General features: G+C 42.1%; 2 protein-coding genes across 5 annotated transcripts in view; one reads left to right on the top strand and one right to left on the bottom strand.

The window, feature by feature from the left end:
- The window catches only part of zbtb48 (zinc finger and BTB domain containing 48), a 6,496-nt gene extending 4,203 nt beyond the window's left edge, over positions 1-2,293 (top strand). For both annotated transcript variants that reach the window (XM_029436683.1, XM_029436684.1), the window contains exons 6-11: positions 1-65; positions 207-361; positions 480-616; positions 1,016-1,180; positions 1,263-1,351; positions 1,574-2,293. The exon at positions 1-65 is cut by the window's left edge and continues 22 nt beyond it. In XM_029436683.1, coding sequence (XP_029292543.1) covers positions 1-65; positions 207-361; positions 480-616; positions 1,016-1,180; positions 1,263-1,351; positions 1,574-1,984 — 1,022 coding nt within the window. In that variant the 3' untranslated portion in view covers positions 1,985-2,293. The remainder of the gene's footprint in view (positions 66-206; positions 362-479; positions 617-1,015; positions 1,181-1,262; positions 1,352-1,573) is intronic.
- A 252-nt stretch (positions 2,294-2,545) lies between these two features.
- Positions 2,546-16,467, bottom strand: klhl21 (kelch-like family member 21). 3 transcript variants are annotated; one of them, XM_029436687.1, is made up of 5 exons: positions 16,311-16,467; positions 7,222-8,306; positions 5,775-6,180; positions 5,253-5,325; positions 2,546-5,004 (listed from the first exon to the last, which is right to left on the bottom strand). In XM_029436687.1, exons 2-5 carry the CDS (start codon positions 8,246-8,248, stop codon positions 4,669-4,671), a joined length of 1,842 nt encoding a protein of 613 aa, XP_029292547.1. In that variant the 5' UTR covers positions 8,249-8,306; positions 16,311-16,467; the 3' UTR covers positions 2,546-4,668. The 3 variants fall into 3 exon arrangements, with proteins under 3 accessions (XP_029292547.1, XP_029292546.1, XP_029292545.1); XM_029436686.1 differs by lacking the exon at positions 16,311-16,467 and adding an exon at positions 13,768-13,904; XM_029436685.1 differs by lacking the exon at positions 16,311-16,467 and adding an exon at positions 8,896-8,975.
- Positions 16,468-18,041: the final 1,574 nt, after the last annotated feature.

Genomic DNA, 18,041 nt, shown 5'->3' on the forward strand with positions numbered 1-18,041 from the left:
TTATGCACAAGAAAAACTTGACAATTCACATGATGAAGGTCCACGGTCATCCCAAACCACATGCAGTAAGTTTGTCTTTCAACGGCTCTTTGACTTCACTTTGATGCACCTTCAGCAAATATGGATTTGGTTACCTTTTTTAATATTCTTTATCACAGTATACACCTGTAGTTTTCATTCTGTTAAAGCAAAATGTCACTTTTTAGTGTCCCCAGTGCCCCAAAACCTTCTTAACTCGGACAGAGCTGCGTGTGCACGAAGCAGCCAAGCATCGAGGCGAAAAGCCGTTTGTGTGCGAGGAGTGTGGCCATCGGGCGTCGAGTCGAAACGGCCTGCAGATGCATATCAAAGCCATTCACAGGTAGTTATTCTGTCTGGTTTCATCAGACTAGAGGGGCCTAACATCTCTAGAAAATATGCCTTTTTAATAATATTGTTCGTATTTGTGCAGATAGTGTTTTGTTTGTTCCTCTTTACAGAAACGAGCGCCCTTTTGTATGCTCCTTATGTGGCCATGCATTCTCCCAGAAGAACAACCTAAACATGCACCTGCGTATACACAGTGGTGAGAGGCCGTACCAATGTCATCTCTGTGGCAAAACCTTCAGGACTCAAGGTAACGGCTCTTCTCCCCGGTCTGCTGCTGCTGCTGCCGTCTCCATCACTGTCCAGACAACTTTGTTGAATAGATCAGAAGTTTTCAAACCGACACACGGCTAACGCAGGCACTTCTGGTACTTTATGGTACATAACTCAGTCAAATGTGAACACAGACATGCACTGCAACAGCATACTTCCTGTTTACATCTCTTAGCCAAGGCACTATGGGACTTGTAGTTCAATATAATAAGAGACAAAACCAATTAACTTTTTTTGTGTGGATGTCAAAATATCTTTTGATATTCGTGAGAGTTAGAATATCAGAAACTGGGAGAGGGTGGAATAATGTCAGACACTGAGCAGTCGGATACATTCTTGATCACTAACTTCTATTAATCTGTATTTATAATACCAGCCAGTCTAGATAAACACCACCGGACACACACCGGTGAGCGTCCGTTTAGCTGCGATGTGTGTGAGCAGCGCTTCACAGAGAAAGGCGCCCTCGTCCGCCACAAGGCCAGCAAGCACGAGGAGGGCCGTCCCCACTGCTGTCACATATGTGGCAAAACCTTCAAAGGTAACATACCATGTAGAGTATACGACGTGCCCTGAAGAACACAGTGAAGGACTCACTAATGGGATTTTCTTTCCTTCGTCAGCGAGAGAGCAGCTTCGTGTTCACCTGCGCCGCCATAAGGGAATGAGGAAGTTCGAGTGTATAGACTGCGGCTACAAGTTCACTCGACAGGTAGGATCATTTCTAGATATCATACCTACCCTCTGGGGTTTGGGCTTTAATTGAATTTGTTTATTCTATCAAATATTTTGTCTGTTGACCAGTCCAAACCCCCAAAATATTACATTTCAACAAATCCTACTTGAGAAGCTGAAACTAGGCCGGGGGTGTTTGGCTTTTTTTTCTTTTTCTTCGATCGATTCATTGACATCTCGACATGTTCCATCTTTCCAGGCACACTTGCGGCGACACATTCAAATCCACAAGCGCACGGAGAACTACAACCCCCGGCAGAGAAAACTCAGGAACTTGATCGTGCAGGACGTGGACGGAAGTCCTGGTGAGAACGAAGCGACGAAAGAAGCGGAAGACTCGCTGATCGCAGGGGAGAACAATTACGTGCCAGAGACCGCCGACGTCCAGGAATCCACAAACCCAGAGCAGGACTCGGGGACAGGCCTCAATTCTAGTTGCATAGTGAGGGTGGTGATCGAGTCGAGCGACGCGGTGTTGGAGGAGGTGGTGTCCAACCAGAGCCTGGGACACGTCGAGGCGGCGGAGAGTTTCTCTGTGCCGGAAGTCTTGCAGCAAACGCAGCTGCACACTGAGGCGTTCGAGTCCACGATGGACGGAGGGAATGGTTGAGAGTGAAACTGTGACTGTGTGCAGCCCACTCGGAGTTAAAGTTACTGTGAAGAACACTTCCTAAAGAAGCACTTGTATGTGATGTGAGGACATTTGGCCTTCCAGATCCAAAGATGAAGCTGCAACACAGTCAGCTACTTTTGAGTTTCTAGATGTGCAAGAGACGAGCAGCAACTAACTTACATGCGTTTAGTAGTTAACAGTAAACTGCATGAATGTGAAATTATATATGTGTTGGCTTTGTTAAGCCTCTTTTTTTATCAATGTGCCTACTGCAGCTCAACTCAGAAATAAATGATCCTCAGTGGCGTGCTGCTTTGTTACTGAAGGTGTTAAAGGAATAGTTCAACATTTTGGGGAATGCGCTTATGCGTGAAGAAGACTGCTAGTGCACAAAATGTAAATGAAACTATCTTAAAGGATGTGTTTAAAGGTTTGAAGACCAAATTGATTTGGACTCTCTCATGTGCAATGTCCTCAGTAAACACGGGTCCTAACAGATGCACATTGTTTACAGACATTAGAACATCCTTACTTGGAATTAAGACGCTACACAGGTTGTGGTTTTATGTTTAAATACACAGCTTTATAAGTGAACGCATTAGCTTAATCTTGTCTAATTATAAAAAATATTTCCCCACTCGGCTGCAACTACTATCCCGTTATAAGAAATATATATAGCAACCTGCTCAACAAATGTGACCGGGTTAATGAACTCTCCTGCCTGCAGATACAACATTATACAAACACAGTACGTGAGGTTAAGAATATACTGTATTTACAAAAATGATTAAAACTTCACAAACTTGTATGAAAACTAAAAACAATACCATAAAAACATTAAAGCTAAAATACATGATGACAAACTGAGATTATCTGTGCACTTCCAGTTACTGGCGGCCCGTCACCAACATTTACCAAGTGTTACTCTTCTTGTATATGATGATAGGCGGGGACATCTCGAGCAACCACAGCACAAATATATCCATTAATTAACATAGAAAACCGTAAAATACAATAAAAGGAAATTCTTCATGCACATTCGACTGGCGGTTATAAAGGCTGACGTAGCCACGTTCCAGGGTCGTGAGGAGCGGACTAACCGTCACTAGCGAGCATCAACCCGGTACAAGTTCCCATCACATGCAACCCTCCGGAAACCTATAAAGACAGAAGACTAGAGTACAAGATATTTCAACGCATCCTTTGAAGCCGTATGACTGTTTAGTGATAAATAGAAATTGTGATTGTCGTCGTTTCTTGGAATGTAAACCGATTATTGCTCTTTCCTGAACAAATATTTGGCTCTTGCTCATCTTTTTTTATTATGTTTTGGTTCGTTTGTTTGTCTGTAAGCCCGGTTTTCATGAAACTTGGTGGAAGGGTGCAGCACGGGCCACAGGAAGAATCCTCTACAGGAGCGGATCAGCTGCCGACATTATTTTTTACTTATAGAAACGGTCTTGGCAGAAGGTCTGCGATTTCCTCCTGCCCTTCTATGTATTTCAAGCATTTTTCTTCTTCAACGAAACCAGATGCCTTCATTACCCACAATGCAACTGGACCACCAACAGTTTAAGTTAGGCTATTAGCAGCTAACGTAGTCCCGAGCAGGACTGAGGAGTGGACTACAGAGGGCTGGTAATCTCACTTCTTGTAACTCCACAAACCCACATTTCTTTTTAAAACTTGTCTTCGCCCCAACGCAGACTCAGATTTGGTGTAAAAGGCTTCATACGACTTTTTCCACGTATACAGTAGTATCTCCAAGACCTGTAAACAGATTTTGATGTGTAAAATCGAGTTGCCCGTGAAGCATTTCCAACTTAAATTCACTGCGTTTGTAGAAACACCTGCTGCTCTTCATCAAAGGTGGGGGAAGGTAACCAGTTAATCTTCATCTTGGTTAGTCTTTTCTCTTGTAACACCAAAAATACACTCAGAAAACTAACATAAATCTAACCTTTGTGCAGGTTTTACAAGTTAGCGTGGGCTTGTTGCTGCCCATGGTGGGAAAAAACCACCCGTAGTGACGGTGGGCGTCTTCTGGGAAAGTAATGAGCTGCTTGATACACCAAATTGAGGCGAAGAAGACGCTACACTAAAAAAAATACAAAGTGAAATGTATGGTAAATCTAAAGGGATTGTTAAAGAGTGTGTGTGTGTGTATATATATATATATATATATATATATAGAAGACCTCCAGGAGGAAGCTGCCCGTATGATTCTGGCTGCTGTGATCGTTCAGCTGTGTGGAGGTGTGAAAGAAGCCCGTTTTGTTCGACCTTCTCGCCCTTTTCTTTGTTTCTTCACACAACTATTTCTGTCACTTTTCATGTCGACAAATACGTGCAACACTATGTATGAATGCCTTCCAGGAGCAGGAAGGAAGGAAGACTGAAAGTGGGCTCTGCTATTCTATCGAGTGTAGCCGTTTGGAGCAACTTTTGATTTCCAACGTGGTCGGACAACACATCCTGCAAACTGGTTCTGATTGAGAATAATTCGGCCCTGAGGACTAACTGTTTGGTTTGGTTAACTTTAACACCTTCGATTCGAAGGCAGCAGCTTCCCTAAACTTTGTCTCCCACGCAGTGAGACCAAGCGAGGCTAAGAAACAGCACACCACTGCTACAATGAGGGAGAACAGTCTGATGTAACGTGGGGGCTTCTAGGTCCAAACTCAGAGCGCTGCGTTCACGTCCTGGTTCTGGTTCTGGTTGAGATTGTTGTTCAGATTGTGGAGCGCTTGGTGACGCTGGTGCCGGTGCAAGTGGATGGCGTTTGACTCGGGTATGTCAGTAGGTCCAAATGAGCTGGTCACTTGGGGCATGAACTGGCGGAATATGCTGACGCTGCCGTGCCAGAAGGTCGGCTGAGGTAGTCGTCCAGCGAGAGTCCATGAGCGGGTGGTCGGGTCGAACGCCTCCACCACATCCGACAGCTCAAACGTGTTGTCATAACCACCGGACACGTATAATTTACCGCCAAGGGCTGCAACACTGCCTCCGACATGGACCTGGATAAAAGAAACGAGCAAACAAAAGTACAGATAAATAAATAAATTAATGAATATATAAATATGTAATACAGGTTGTTCATCACAGTGGAGTCAAAAAATATTTGATTTATCTAAATATAGCTTTATACTTTTCACACACACACACACACACACACACACACACACACACACCTCTGTTGCTATTAGAGACAGCAGGTTCCTAACAAAGCATGCTGGCAGACAAGTGTCAGATGTGAAATACAAACCTGGGTCATCGGATTAATTTTGTCCCACTCGTTCTTCTGAGGATTATAAATGTCCACCTCGGCAGAGTCATCCCTGCAAATAGAAACACGCCAAAGTCAAGCTGCTGCCAAAACAATCAGAACTTCACATGTAGTCATGCTAACTGTACTGAATACCACAGTGTGATCTGAACATGTTTCTTTCTTGACTTTTAAATAATCAAATCATATCCCACATATTTAAATATTCTACATGTAAGTGAGACAGAGGCAACCTTTGCATTGTCACTTCTATAACATGATTAGGATAGGATGATTTTGTACTTTACAAAAGCAGCACATCTGTATAGTATAATCTTGTTTTGTCATTTCTCACAGCAGGGAGCGGGACAGAAAAGAAGAGTCCATTGGCGCCCTCATGTGGTGGAACAACAGAATGACTGTTTACGAGTTACATGGCTTTATCATAAAGTGATCAGATGTACAAGTAAACTATGTATACATACTATTTGAATGTGTAACCGAAGTCACTTTTCTCCTCACCTGATAAAGTAAATGAGGCTTTTGAGGGTCACAGTTTTCGGTGTGAAGGACCACGGGGGCATCTGTCCACAGCTGACCAGAGTCCAGCGGTTGGCGTCTGCATCATAGCTCTGGATCGCCATGGTTTCCTCGCCAGTCAGAGAGCCGATGGCGTACAGCCGCCCGTTGCACGTGGTGGTGGAGCAGTTGTCCATGGCGTGCAGCATGGGCGGTAAGGCCTCCCAGCAGTCCAGAGCGTGATCGTAGCGTTCGGTGCTGTCAGACGCCACCACGTACAGCTGACCTTTCACCACGCAAGAGCTATGGTACTCGCGGGCCTTCAGCATGGGCGCCGCCTCTGTCCACTCGTTGACGCTGGACTTGTAGCGCCACACGCCGTCATAGAGGCGAGAGCCATCGGAGCCACCTGGAAGTAACAGACATGTTGTCTCAACGGTTAATATGCATCAAGGACTTCCATTTGTTGCTGCGTCATGGTGCACAATAACTGCAAATAATAAAATACTGCAGCAGATTCATTTCTCCAGGTTATGAAATGCACCTTCATCGGGGTTTCTGCACACTTTTAGAATTGAATTAAATCCAATCAACAGGAACTTTAAGATCATTTCCACACAGACTGAATAAACATAATATGGATATTTTTCCAATATTTATATGAATCTTCAAATCATCAACAATGTATTAAAAGCACATAAAACAATCTAAATATAATAATCAAAATGTGTAATGCAATAAGTTTTGTCCCTCGCATTAAATAAAAAATAAAATCCTTCAAACGTCTAAAACAAAACCATTAATAACAATAATAATAATCCAGAGACCCCAGGCCAACAGGGTCCACGTTTTACTTTTACCTTTTGTTAAAGGTTATGAAATAAAATCTGCCTGTCGACATGACGCTATTGTATGCTGCTGTTATTTGTGTCCTTGAAGGAGTGAGCTAACGCTGCTAAATATGTTTTCCTGTAGGACACACAAGCCCTGAGGGAAGGTCTATAATTATTCCTCAAGGGAAACACAATGAAGAGGATGAAGAGGATGAAGATGATAACACCACTGCTGTCCTGGCAGCACACTATGTCCTGCCTCACTTTAACTTGTTCACACAGAGACCCACGAGCCAAAGAGCCTGCAGTTTATTTATAAGCACAGCTCGACGGCCATTTCACAAGATGAAGGAGCGGGAATGGAAATCGACAGACTGGAGCGTTCACACTACAGTGAATCTGAGACACACAGCAACTGTAAGCTCTGCAAAGTGTCTGTCCATCAGTAAGTGGGACACCAGACGAAGAACTCCAAACTGTAAGATGGAGTACATTGTCCTCTGTGCGACGCACATTATTCTATACTCGTTTTGACTTCCATAAACAATCATGAAATTTGAGTTTTCATGCATGACCTCAATATTTGTAGTGTATAGAAAGGTGTTTGAATAACTTACCCGTGACATACATATCGTTTCCGAGGGCAGCTATGCTGTAGCCTCCCCCAAGGTGGTCGGGGAACTCAGCCAGGTAGCGCCACTGTCCAGTCTGGGGGTTGTAACAGTCCACTGTGACCAGCTCATCACAGTCCTGGTCGCAGCCTCCGACCACCACCAGGATTTCTGCCAGTCCCGTGGACGGCCGTGGACGCATTCGGTGGCAGGGCCTGTCATGGCGGTCGTACTCGCAGGACTGGAAGCTTCGAGCTTCGTTCACCATGCGGAGGCAGGTGGGTGACAGGTAGACGAGCGGGTCGCTCTCCACGTGGGCCAACAGGAAGAACCTCCTGACGAAGGGGAGTCGGACCTGCTGGAGGAGCTCGGGCCAGTAGTGCAGTCTCCGCTTGAAGTCAGCCTTCACCCAGCGCACTGCAATTTGATAAACCGCCTCCTCCTTGTCTATGGAAAGCTCATCGTCTGACACAAACTCAAGGAGGCGCTTCCATGGCAGCCGCTCAAAGTCCGTTCCCTTAGACAGCTCCATTATGTTTTTGAGGCCAAAGCGGCGAGCGCTGGTCGCTAGCTCTCTGCAAGCGTATGCCTCCGCAAAGTCCTGGATCTCTAAGCAGTTGGAAACATCCAGCCGCTGGTCCAGAAAGGCACAGCAGGCCTCTTTGACAGAGGGGAACTGAAAGAGATCGGCCGTCTTCAGCAGGACGTCCACATTATCCTGAGTGACGGTGACCCGTCCCGTGTAGCAGAAGTCCACCAGCAGACCTAAAAGCTCAGCTGACACCTCGTGTAGAACTACTCTGTCCATAACACTCTCCCTCAAAGTTCCTGCGAACATCGCCCGGAAGTATGTGCTGGCCGCCGCCAACACTGTGCGGTGACAGTGGAACTCGCGGCCCTCGGCACACAAAGTCACATCGAAAAACTTCCGTTCGGCACGGAGTTCATGGATTCCCCGCAGCAGGTTGAAGGCATGGGCCGTGTCGAAAAACGGCAGGGTGGACGGTTGTGTCTGCAACACTGGCTTTTCCATCTCTCCTCTCTCTGGGCGTCTCAGCTTCTGGTAGTTGTGGTCAGAAGGATGTTTTCATCTAAAACAGATAAAACACCAGAAAACATACATGAACCAACACGTTGAGCACCATGTAGGGCTGCACCTAACGATTACTTTCAATATCGATTAATGTGTTGATTATTTTCTTGCTTAAACTAATTATTCTTTGGTCCATGAAATGTAAAATAAAATGAGAAAAATACGTATCACCGTTTCCCGTCTCAAATGACTTGTTTTTCCAACAGTCTAACTCTTACTCAAGAGTTAAATGATTAAAGGATTATAAAAGTAGTTGACACTGGCAGCTTTTACACCATGTATGCTACACAATTGTCGAAAATAAATACATACACACTGGTCTATAATAAGGGAATTGAGAAATGGCGATGATGTTTAACAACATTCAAGAAGGTTTCACAGCTTTCAATGAAATCACATTAAAAGCAAGAGATATATGAGTTTACATTTCTACGACCTCATTTTCAACAGTTAGTTTCACTGGTAAGTAGTGGTTACTTTAAGAAACTATACAACCAAGCATGGAGTAGGCAAAGTGACAGCCTGCTGACTCAAGTAATCAAGATCTTTTAAATAAATAAACCCTAGAAACGGTTTCCTTCCCCTACCTGATGAGCCCCTTCAGGCACGTTTCAGTCTAGCGAAGCTCAAACTCCTGTGAATCTTACCGCGTTTAAGATACAGAGCTCGCTTGTGCTCAGGGGCTATAAATACACCAGCAGTGTCCATTTCCAGGCAAGAGTGGGAGGGGGGGGGGTGGATTTAGGGAGAACACCTAACATGCCAGGTTAGCTGACGCTGTGGGGAGAGTATAACCCCCCCCCCTCCCACTGGTATGTCTCTGTGGTCGCTCATTCAACGTTAAGTAAGTGAGAGGAGCCAGCTGAGCCCGGACCTCCTCACCACAACCCGCACAGCATCAGACCAAAACAAATAAAGCTCACCGTCATAATATTCAGGTTACCAACAGTAGCACAGAACCACAACATATTTACACAATGAGATGTTTTATATATACTCATCAGTAATGTGGATAAAATGACCAAGTGGGTAAAGGAACATAATAGGAACAGTTAGGTTAAAACCAGCAAAAGAAAACACCAAAATCTAAGGCGATAAATCTAGTCTCATATCACGATAGCGATATATAATGTTGATATACTGCCCTACTGGCATCTCCTGCGCTATTTGCACATATTTAAATGAGGTAATGTGCAAACATTTGATGCAAAAGTCACCCCTTTTCTATCCAAATGAGCCTAAATGCAACATATAAACACCACGAGGACACACACACAGACTCGCAAGGTGAAGACAACACCAGACACACGCTGGTATATATAACAGACAGTTAAAAAACTGTTTTGAAAACAAAAAAAAACAGAAGTTGCTATTGAGTATCAACCTGCATTAAAGGCATATCTCAGATTCTTGTCAGTATTTGGAGATGATCATTCTTTTCTCAAAATACACAGGTATGTCCTTACAGAGATTTGTTTAAAGGTTGCAATAAAGCCCCCGTCCTCTGCACACAGGACTTAGTACAAATTCCACACAAGGGTTCAACAATGTGGCGGTGCACACAGCATTTACTGTAGCTCTGTGAGGGATCACACTGCTCTCCTGAAGGGCAGTCGGGACCTCACAACCCGGACCAGCACTGGAAAAACAACTGACTTGATGATCAGGAGATAATGACATTTCCTTACACTCATGTATGCAATGTCTTAATCCCACTGCCCTCTGATACAAAGCCTGAACAAAGTGGAGTAATAACTATATTTCTTATCCACACGTATGAGTTCTACCCTTTAGCTTTACACTGCAACAGTCACAAGTATTGAGCAACTTAAAATGGATGTGTTTACCAACCAGATCCAAGAATAGCCATCAGATATGCATGCTCTCAAATGAAGAGAGAGAGGGGAGAGATGAGAGGGAGGGAGACAGTCCAGGTTTGGAAACAATCTCATTGCTACGAGTGACAAGTACAGAGAGACCTGTGTAACAGCCAGCATATGACCTACACAGCGTGGGTACATGGGTGAAAGGAACCCTATGTCCCCTTTCATCACGTAGTATAACAGTATTAGCCCGTCTACCCCCGGAGCTCTTGACCTGAAGTTAAATGTTCAGGACAAAAACACTCAGAGGAAATCAATGCTGTTAGTCAGAGGACTTTAGAAGCATCCTGGAGGATGGGAGGGTGCTGTATGTTATGTTATATTCCTTAAAAAGGTTGATGACAGGGTCTATTCCTGTATTCGGGAACCATGTTACTGGTGTATCCGTAGACAGGCCAGTAATCAGAACTACTGTAAATAGAAACTCTGACGAAATGAACATAATGAATCAGAGTTAAAACATCCAGGAACAAGAATAAGTCAACAACGATGTCACCGACTGTCTGCCAAACGCTGACATAAACGTGACGCTGACATGCTCACAATGACATGGCTAGCATGCTGATGTTACGCAGGTAGAATGTTTAACATTGTTACCATCTTAGTTAAGCTAGCATTTGATCATTTGCACCAAACATAAATTACAGCTGAGACTGATGCGAATGTCATTCATTTTATTTTAGTCTATAGGTCGCATATTTGGTCATAAACCAACGTTTTGGACAAACTACATTTTAACCTGAAGATGGCATTAGATGAAAACTAGGGAAATTATTACACATAATCCTCAGGGGGACATCAGTGTATAAACCCAATTTCAAGGAAATCCATCCGATAGCTGTTGAGATATTTCACAAAAACCCACAAACATCAACCTCAGGGTGGCGCTAGAGGAGTCAGGGGATCACCAAAGTCAGTAGGGTTCATGAATGCCTGAACAAAATGTCAAATCCATCAAAGAGTTGCTGACAACTTTGAATCTGCCCCAACTGACGGAACAAAGATAGACAAAAACAAAATGCAAAACTCATCTTGTAAAAGCCATCTTGAGTTATTCACTGCAATGCCTAACTGTGTGCCACTGCTTCATTAAACTATGTGGCTTGGCTCCCAGAAGAGAGCAACTTTTCAGTGAGCAGAAGATGTTTATTCAGGAGCTGTTCTGTGCATGTGAACAGGGTGAATCAAAAACAGGCTCAGTTTACATGAAGATGCTTACAGTGCGTTCTCCATCTCTTGGTTTGAATGCTGGCGTTGCCCCTTGTTGGTGCGAGCGTGCAATTACCAGCAAAGACTATTTGCATACAGGCTCCAACACTGTTTTGCATTTGTGTCAGTGTCAGTCATCATAACTGTTGAATAGCTCTACTGTGTACAGCATTACCAAGGCTATTAATATTTAATATCTTAGTTTGCAAGTGTTAAAATAAGGCTTGTTGTACATCAAGATGCACATCACCTGGAAGGCTTTTTTCTGAAACAGTGTTCAGATTATTGTGGTGCAGCGCAACACCTGGTGTTCTAACAACCACAACAAGACAGCTGCTCTCCCTGCTGTCGCTCCGGGCTGCTGGGGCTGAGGCAGCCATCAGTGGAGTGACATGAAGTCCCCGGTTCTCCACAGCTGAGCGTTGCCTGGCCATAAAAAGGCAACTACTCCAAACTCATCTCATCCCCCACTGAGGAGGGCCAGCACGAGGCTACTAGCAGCAACAACACTCAGATAAGGGGACAGAATCGGAATGGAGGGCATTTTTGATTGTGGAATTTGCAAATACACATTGCGAGACACTATATGAGGGGGACTAATCGCACAATAGTTTCAATCACTGTCCTTTAATATCAACAAATCATATTCAAGCAAGGTCTCAGCGAAGTGCATTCACTAAAGTACTGTAGTTGAGCAACATTCTGAGGAACTTGTAAGTTTACCCATGCATTTAAATTTAATATAACTTGATACCCTTCTACATCTGAGAGGAAACTACTGTGCTTTTGTGACTCCACTATATTTATTTCTTTGCTATAGTTTCCTTTTAGCTTAACAAATGACATGTGACACATATGATTAGGCCTTACAAATAAAATATCATGCATAGTAATAGATTAAAAATACTTAATACAAAGTTCAAGTCTATAATACTATTCCAATTATATGTGGTATATTTAAAAATAAAAAAATCTGATTGAGAGCATTTTGCATGATGAGTACTTTAAGTGCATTATGCTGCTATTAGTTATATACTTTCACTTGAGTAAAACGTTGCAGGACTTGAATATGTGTATACTGCTGTATTGATACTTTTACTTAAATAAAAGCTGCCTTTCTACTTCTCCCACTACTGTGACAGTGAAGTGTCCTTGAAGTCTGTGAACCCCCCCCCCCCACCAGGTCAAGTAGAACTTTTTGTGACTGAGCGTAGTCTGTTCGACTGCCTAGTGAATAAAGCAGCACATTATTCATTAATCTTTTTTATTGGGAATGCAGTCACGCGTACATTTTAGTGCCACCCAGAAGGCTTGTTTCTGAACCTGCATTCGAGTTACAGTTAGAAGTTACAATCTGTGGTGGAAGACCTTTTGTTTGAATAAAAGTAGCAGTGTAAAAGGTCTAACTCTAACTCAAGCAACAGGACAAAAGTTTTAGCAGCAAAATAAACCAAAAAAAAGCACTCATTACGCAGGACGGTCTATTTCAGAATCATATATATGATATTACCGGATTGTAATTAGGGATCCATTCATGTGTTCATCACCTTAATGCTGCAGCTGGTAAAGGTGGGGATCAATTTAATTAATTCAACTATAATAATACATCATAATGTATTATTATTGATTTATATTTGGTATTAAAAATCTAAATCTGTAAGGTAACTAAATTGCAAATTAATGTAGTGGAGTAGAAGTAGAAAAACTAAAGTACAAGTACCTCAAAAGTGTACTTAAGTACAGTACTTGAGTACATGTACTTAGTTACATTCCACCACTGGTTATAATAAACCTTTGCATCCTTCAGGCCATGCAGCCATACAAGTCCACATTATTGAGCACACTGAGGCCTCAGTGGGAGAAAGGTCTCTTTCCAAAGCCATGTTTGGCCTGTGACAACATTCAAATGTAGTAGGTAATGCTAAAGCATAGCTCAGATACACACACACTCACACACACACACACACACACACACACTCACACACACGCACACACACACACACACACACACACTCACTCACACAGACAGACGAGGTGTCACTAAAGGCTAATGACATTAGCAACTTCTGTGTAGCTAGCTAATCAACTTTCCGCATAACGTTCAACAGCATCAATTTCAAAACACCCGTTAGATAGGCCTACTAAATAATGGCCATTTTATTAATGTTTATGACAGCGTATGGTTGCCTGTGAAGTAATAACATGCCCTCCTTTTTTTTTTTTACCTTAAAAACATAAAATAAATGTTTATACGAAGCTCGTAACGTATTTCTGCGATCGGACATAACCAACGGCTACTGTCAATCTGTCCTCTGCTCGGAAGAAAATAACCTTAAAAACATGCCAACTCAGATTTAGTCAACTTACCAGTATTTCTCCTCAACATATGTTAATAGTTTTAAAGAGTATTACGAGTTAACACCTCACAAATCGAGCTGAAATTAAAGTTTTCACGCGCGGATGTCTTCGGCCTCCTCTGCGCCATGATACACTCAACTGTAACAGATGTTGCTTTCAAGGGCGGTCGGAAATATCAGACTTACCACGCAGACAATCCTGGGTCAGCGGGTATAGTAGCTAAACCATGCACGACTAGGCTGTTAGTTGTACTGGGCATTGTATGTGATTAATACATCCTTTTGTATGATCGTAATTTTACTATTCGTTAAATTGTTTTGTGGTTTTTTGGCATACCAGAGGCTACATTTAGCTGTTTTTGCTTATACATTTTCTACTCATTCATTGAATATTGCTGTTGCATGTTAAATAAAAACACACCTAGCCTACAAACCACCATCGTGACTACATAAATACCACTACCACTACTACTACTACTACTACTACTACTACTACAACTACTACTACTACTACTACCACTACTACTACTACTACTACCACTACTACCACTACCACTACCACTACTATTACCACTACTACTACTACTACTACTACTACCACTACTACTACTACTACCACTACTATTACCACTACTACTACCACTACTACTACTACCACTACTACTACTACCACTACTACTATACTACTACTACTACCACTACTATTACCACTACTACTACTACTACTACTACTACTACTACTACCACTACCACTACTACCACTACTATTACCACTACCACTACTACTACTACTACCACTACTACTACTACCACTACCACTACTACTACTACTACTTCTACTACAATAATAACAATTATAATAATAATAGAGGCCAAAAAATACAAATACAATTAAGAAAAAATAGAACAGTAGGTAAAAAAGTTGGGTAAATATGTTGCAAATAGGTTATTATATTGTTTCAGATAAACTTTTCTGCATGTTATTAGTTGCAGGCAGAAGCTTAGAAGGAGTACTTGAACGCAGCATTTAAAACCCACATATCTCAGTTTAAACATAAATATGTGCAATAATGTACTCACAATATGGAGGATCCCCAAAATACATTCTCAAACATTGGGCTGAAGCATTGCTTTGTTTAATTATTTCGTAATGTTATGAAAACTAGGGGACAATTGTGTGAAATAGAGTGAAAAAAACATCCCAAAATGAGTTTAATTTAAAAGTTTAACGTTTGACTGAAAGCGTGTGTATAAAGTTTCTCTTTTTCTTTCACCAAAAAGCTAATTAGAGCTGAGAAAATGGAAAAACTGACCTTAAAAGGATTACCAAATGTTTTCATGTCAAGGCTCTCCACATATGGGACCGTCGTTTGGCAGGATTTAGTGAGAAATGTGATGGCGATGATTGTGTTATGGGTCTTATTTGTTTCAGTGAGATTTTAATTGTCTAGAAAAAATGGAACCAATTCTAATTTTATGAAAAAAAAACCCTCTAGTGGCAGTGTTGAAGAAAGGGGTCAAACCCCGGTCAAAGGGAGACGTGAGACGTTGTGACATGTCAAAGTGAGGAAAAACACAGGTGTAAAAAATTAATGATGGCTGAACTCTATTTAACTGCTTCGTCTTCAGAGTCCTGGTAATGACTCACTGTCAAACTATCGTAGCTTAATGTAACAGGGCTATCGTTAATGCTATTCGTGAAGACATGCTCCGGATGAAGGATGAGGAAGAGGAATTTTAACAGGGAGATAAAGGCACTAACACAAACCATTCATTTCTATTATTTCAATTCTTCTGTCAAATCTACAATCGATTTACTCTACAAAATGTCTATCCCAAGGTGATATCTTTAAATGTCTTGTTTTCTCAGTTAAAAACACAAAAACCTTCAGATTAATATGATATAAAACAGAGAATTTATTCGTTATTATTGTATCAGCTGCAGGGCGTAGCAGCCATTCACTTCTTTTTGCTGACTCGGCTAAAGCTGTAATGTTTCTTTAATGGCAGGTTAATTATCATCACCAAGCTTTCCTTATTTACATTTTCTTAGTCTTGCATAAACATCTAATTCATTTGGGCTTTAAATGTGTTTTCTTTTTTTTGACAATGCTGTGTTTGCAAAAATTGCTGTGCAATCAGTGAGACAAACTCATAACTCAAAAGGAAATTATGAAATCCCAGCAGTCCTCAAACATGCCTCAGAGCGTTTGCCTTTCTCTCTCATCTTCTAATTAAAAGCATCACAACATTTTCCTTATCTCACTGCCTGCATTTAGAAAAATAAATATTAGCTTGAGGTAGGAATTAATAAATGAATCCATCAGGTGTTCTCAGTCGATTTTAACCAGCAGAACACTGACAGGGAATATCCCCTTAGGCTATCACCATTTTCTTTATTCAACTGCTTAAAATTCAGTCCATAGAGGACACATGTACATCTATCTCTCATCCCTCAGAGGGGGATAATGAGAAGGCAAGAAAGAGATGATGGTGTGGAATTTAAAATGAAAAATAAAAGAGGAAATTACCTTTTGCAGTGCAAATACTGACCTGCTGTGGAGCTCTCTCTCTGGCCTCGCTGAGTCCCTCAGGCGGGCACAGAGGCTGACATCTTCCGCAGGGGTCGCACTGACATTGCACAAAAGTGCTGCCAAATTAGGTTCTCACTGAGGGTCTTCTTTTATTTAGTCATTCTATTCTGTCTATGACACTTGGTTATCTTCCTCACAGGGAAGAGGGATGTATTTGAGCCTCCAGCCAGAAATAGTCTGTGGTTCTTTTGGGAATACACATATTTACTTTCTTGCTGAGAGTTAAATGACAAGATCTCATATCTGGAGGATGAATATGAAAAGGGCTAGCAGACTGTTAGCTTAGCATAAAGACTGAAAACTGGAGGTAACAGCTAGCCTGTCTCTGTTTAACATGTCATATGTTTTCCTTGTATTTACATTAATCTTAACTCGTGATTTAGAGCCATGTGGTGAATGTAAGTCCAATATCTCCTCTCATTCGAGCTCTGTTTTTGGTCTCTACCAACTCCTGGGGGAAATATTTGGCTCATTAGCTGCTAAATGCTTCATGTTCACCAGCTAGGTGCTAACTTTGAGTGTCTGTCGCTCGGTGCTGAGCAGGTATACGGTGGGTTGATTGAAGCTTTATTTGCAATAAACATCTGCCTGGTGAGAGCGGCGAGACCGAACCTATAAAGCTTCACAGGGGAGTGATAATCGTCTGCGGGTTGGCCACTATGAGCGATATGAGTCATATGAGCATTGGTTATTATATAAGTATTAATTATAGCAGCTTTAAAACTGGAATCAATAATTCCCCACAGCGGTGATATCATGGTTATTAATATGATATAATGGGCCTGCAGTCAGACGATTTCACCACTTCGTTGAGTGATCCATGTTCCTCCGAGAACATCCAGGAGCCTGTGAGGCAGAAAGATGAATGTGTACAGTTCAGTCACTAGATGGAGACATTCTATAGTATTTATGTGACGGCCGCACTTACATCTGTTGACCCGATAGCTCTCGGGACAAACATATCTCCCTCATTAATTCTAATGGAGAAAAGAAGATATAGGCACTATAATGCTTCTGCGTTCCCCTGATTAAACGGTGCTGACTGTAAACAAAGATTAGAGGGTTTATATATAGTAGTGGCAAGGCTGCCTGTTTACATCAGGCCAGCTATGACTGTAGCCTCGACTGGCTTTTAATTTAAAGTCATGCTGTGCTTCAGGATTACATTGCACCACCTACTAAACCCATTATTACATTATAACTTCCAACTGCTCCTTGTTTCATTTACATGTACACACAAATATGAATGTTTCACGTTTATTAATGCAGTTTAGCGTGGCAAACATCTGATTATGCTAACATAATGAGGTTTCTCAGTGATGTCTCAGAGGGAGCATATGATCCCATGGTGCCATGTTCCCCAGCTATCCTCTTCACGTGACCCTACCTTATACAGGCTATGAATATGACTCATTAAGGAGACCTTGCAAAAGGCTTTTTTTGTTCTCAGCAATGCTTTCCCCCCCCTTAGGTCAAATATTTAATGTATGCTACCCAGGGTCAATAGTTGAAATCACCTACAGCTTATAGCCTACTGATGTTATACTCCTTGAAACCTGCGTCTTCAAAGCAGCGGACGTACAGTTTTCTTTACTTTAGACGTTGATATCTCCACATGGCTGCATGTATTATTTTATTATAAGGACCGTGGGAACATTACTGACATGTTTTGTGATTTGAAATAAATGAA

The sequence above is a fragment of the Cottoperca gobio genome, chromosome 7, assembly GCF_900634415.1.
Source record: "Cottoperca gobio chromosome 7, fCotGob3.1, whole genome shotgun sequence".
In the NCBI taxonomy this organism is placed as follows: domain Eukaryota; kingdom Metazoa; phylum Chordata; class Actinopteri; order Perciformes; family Bovichtidae; genus Cottoperca; species Cottoperca gobio.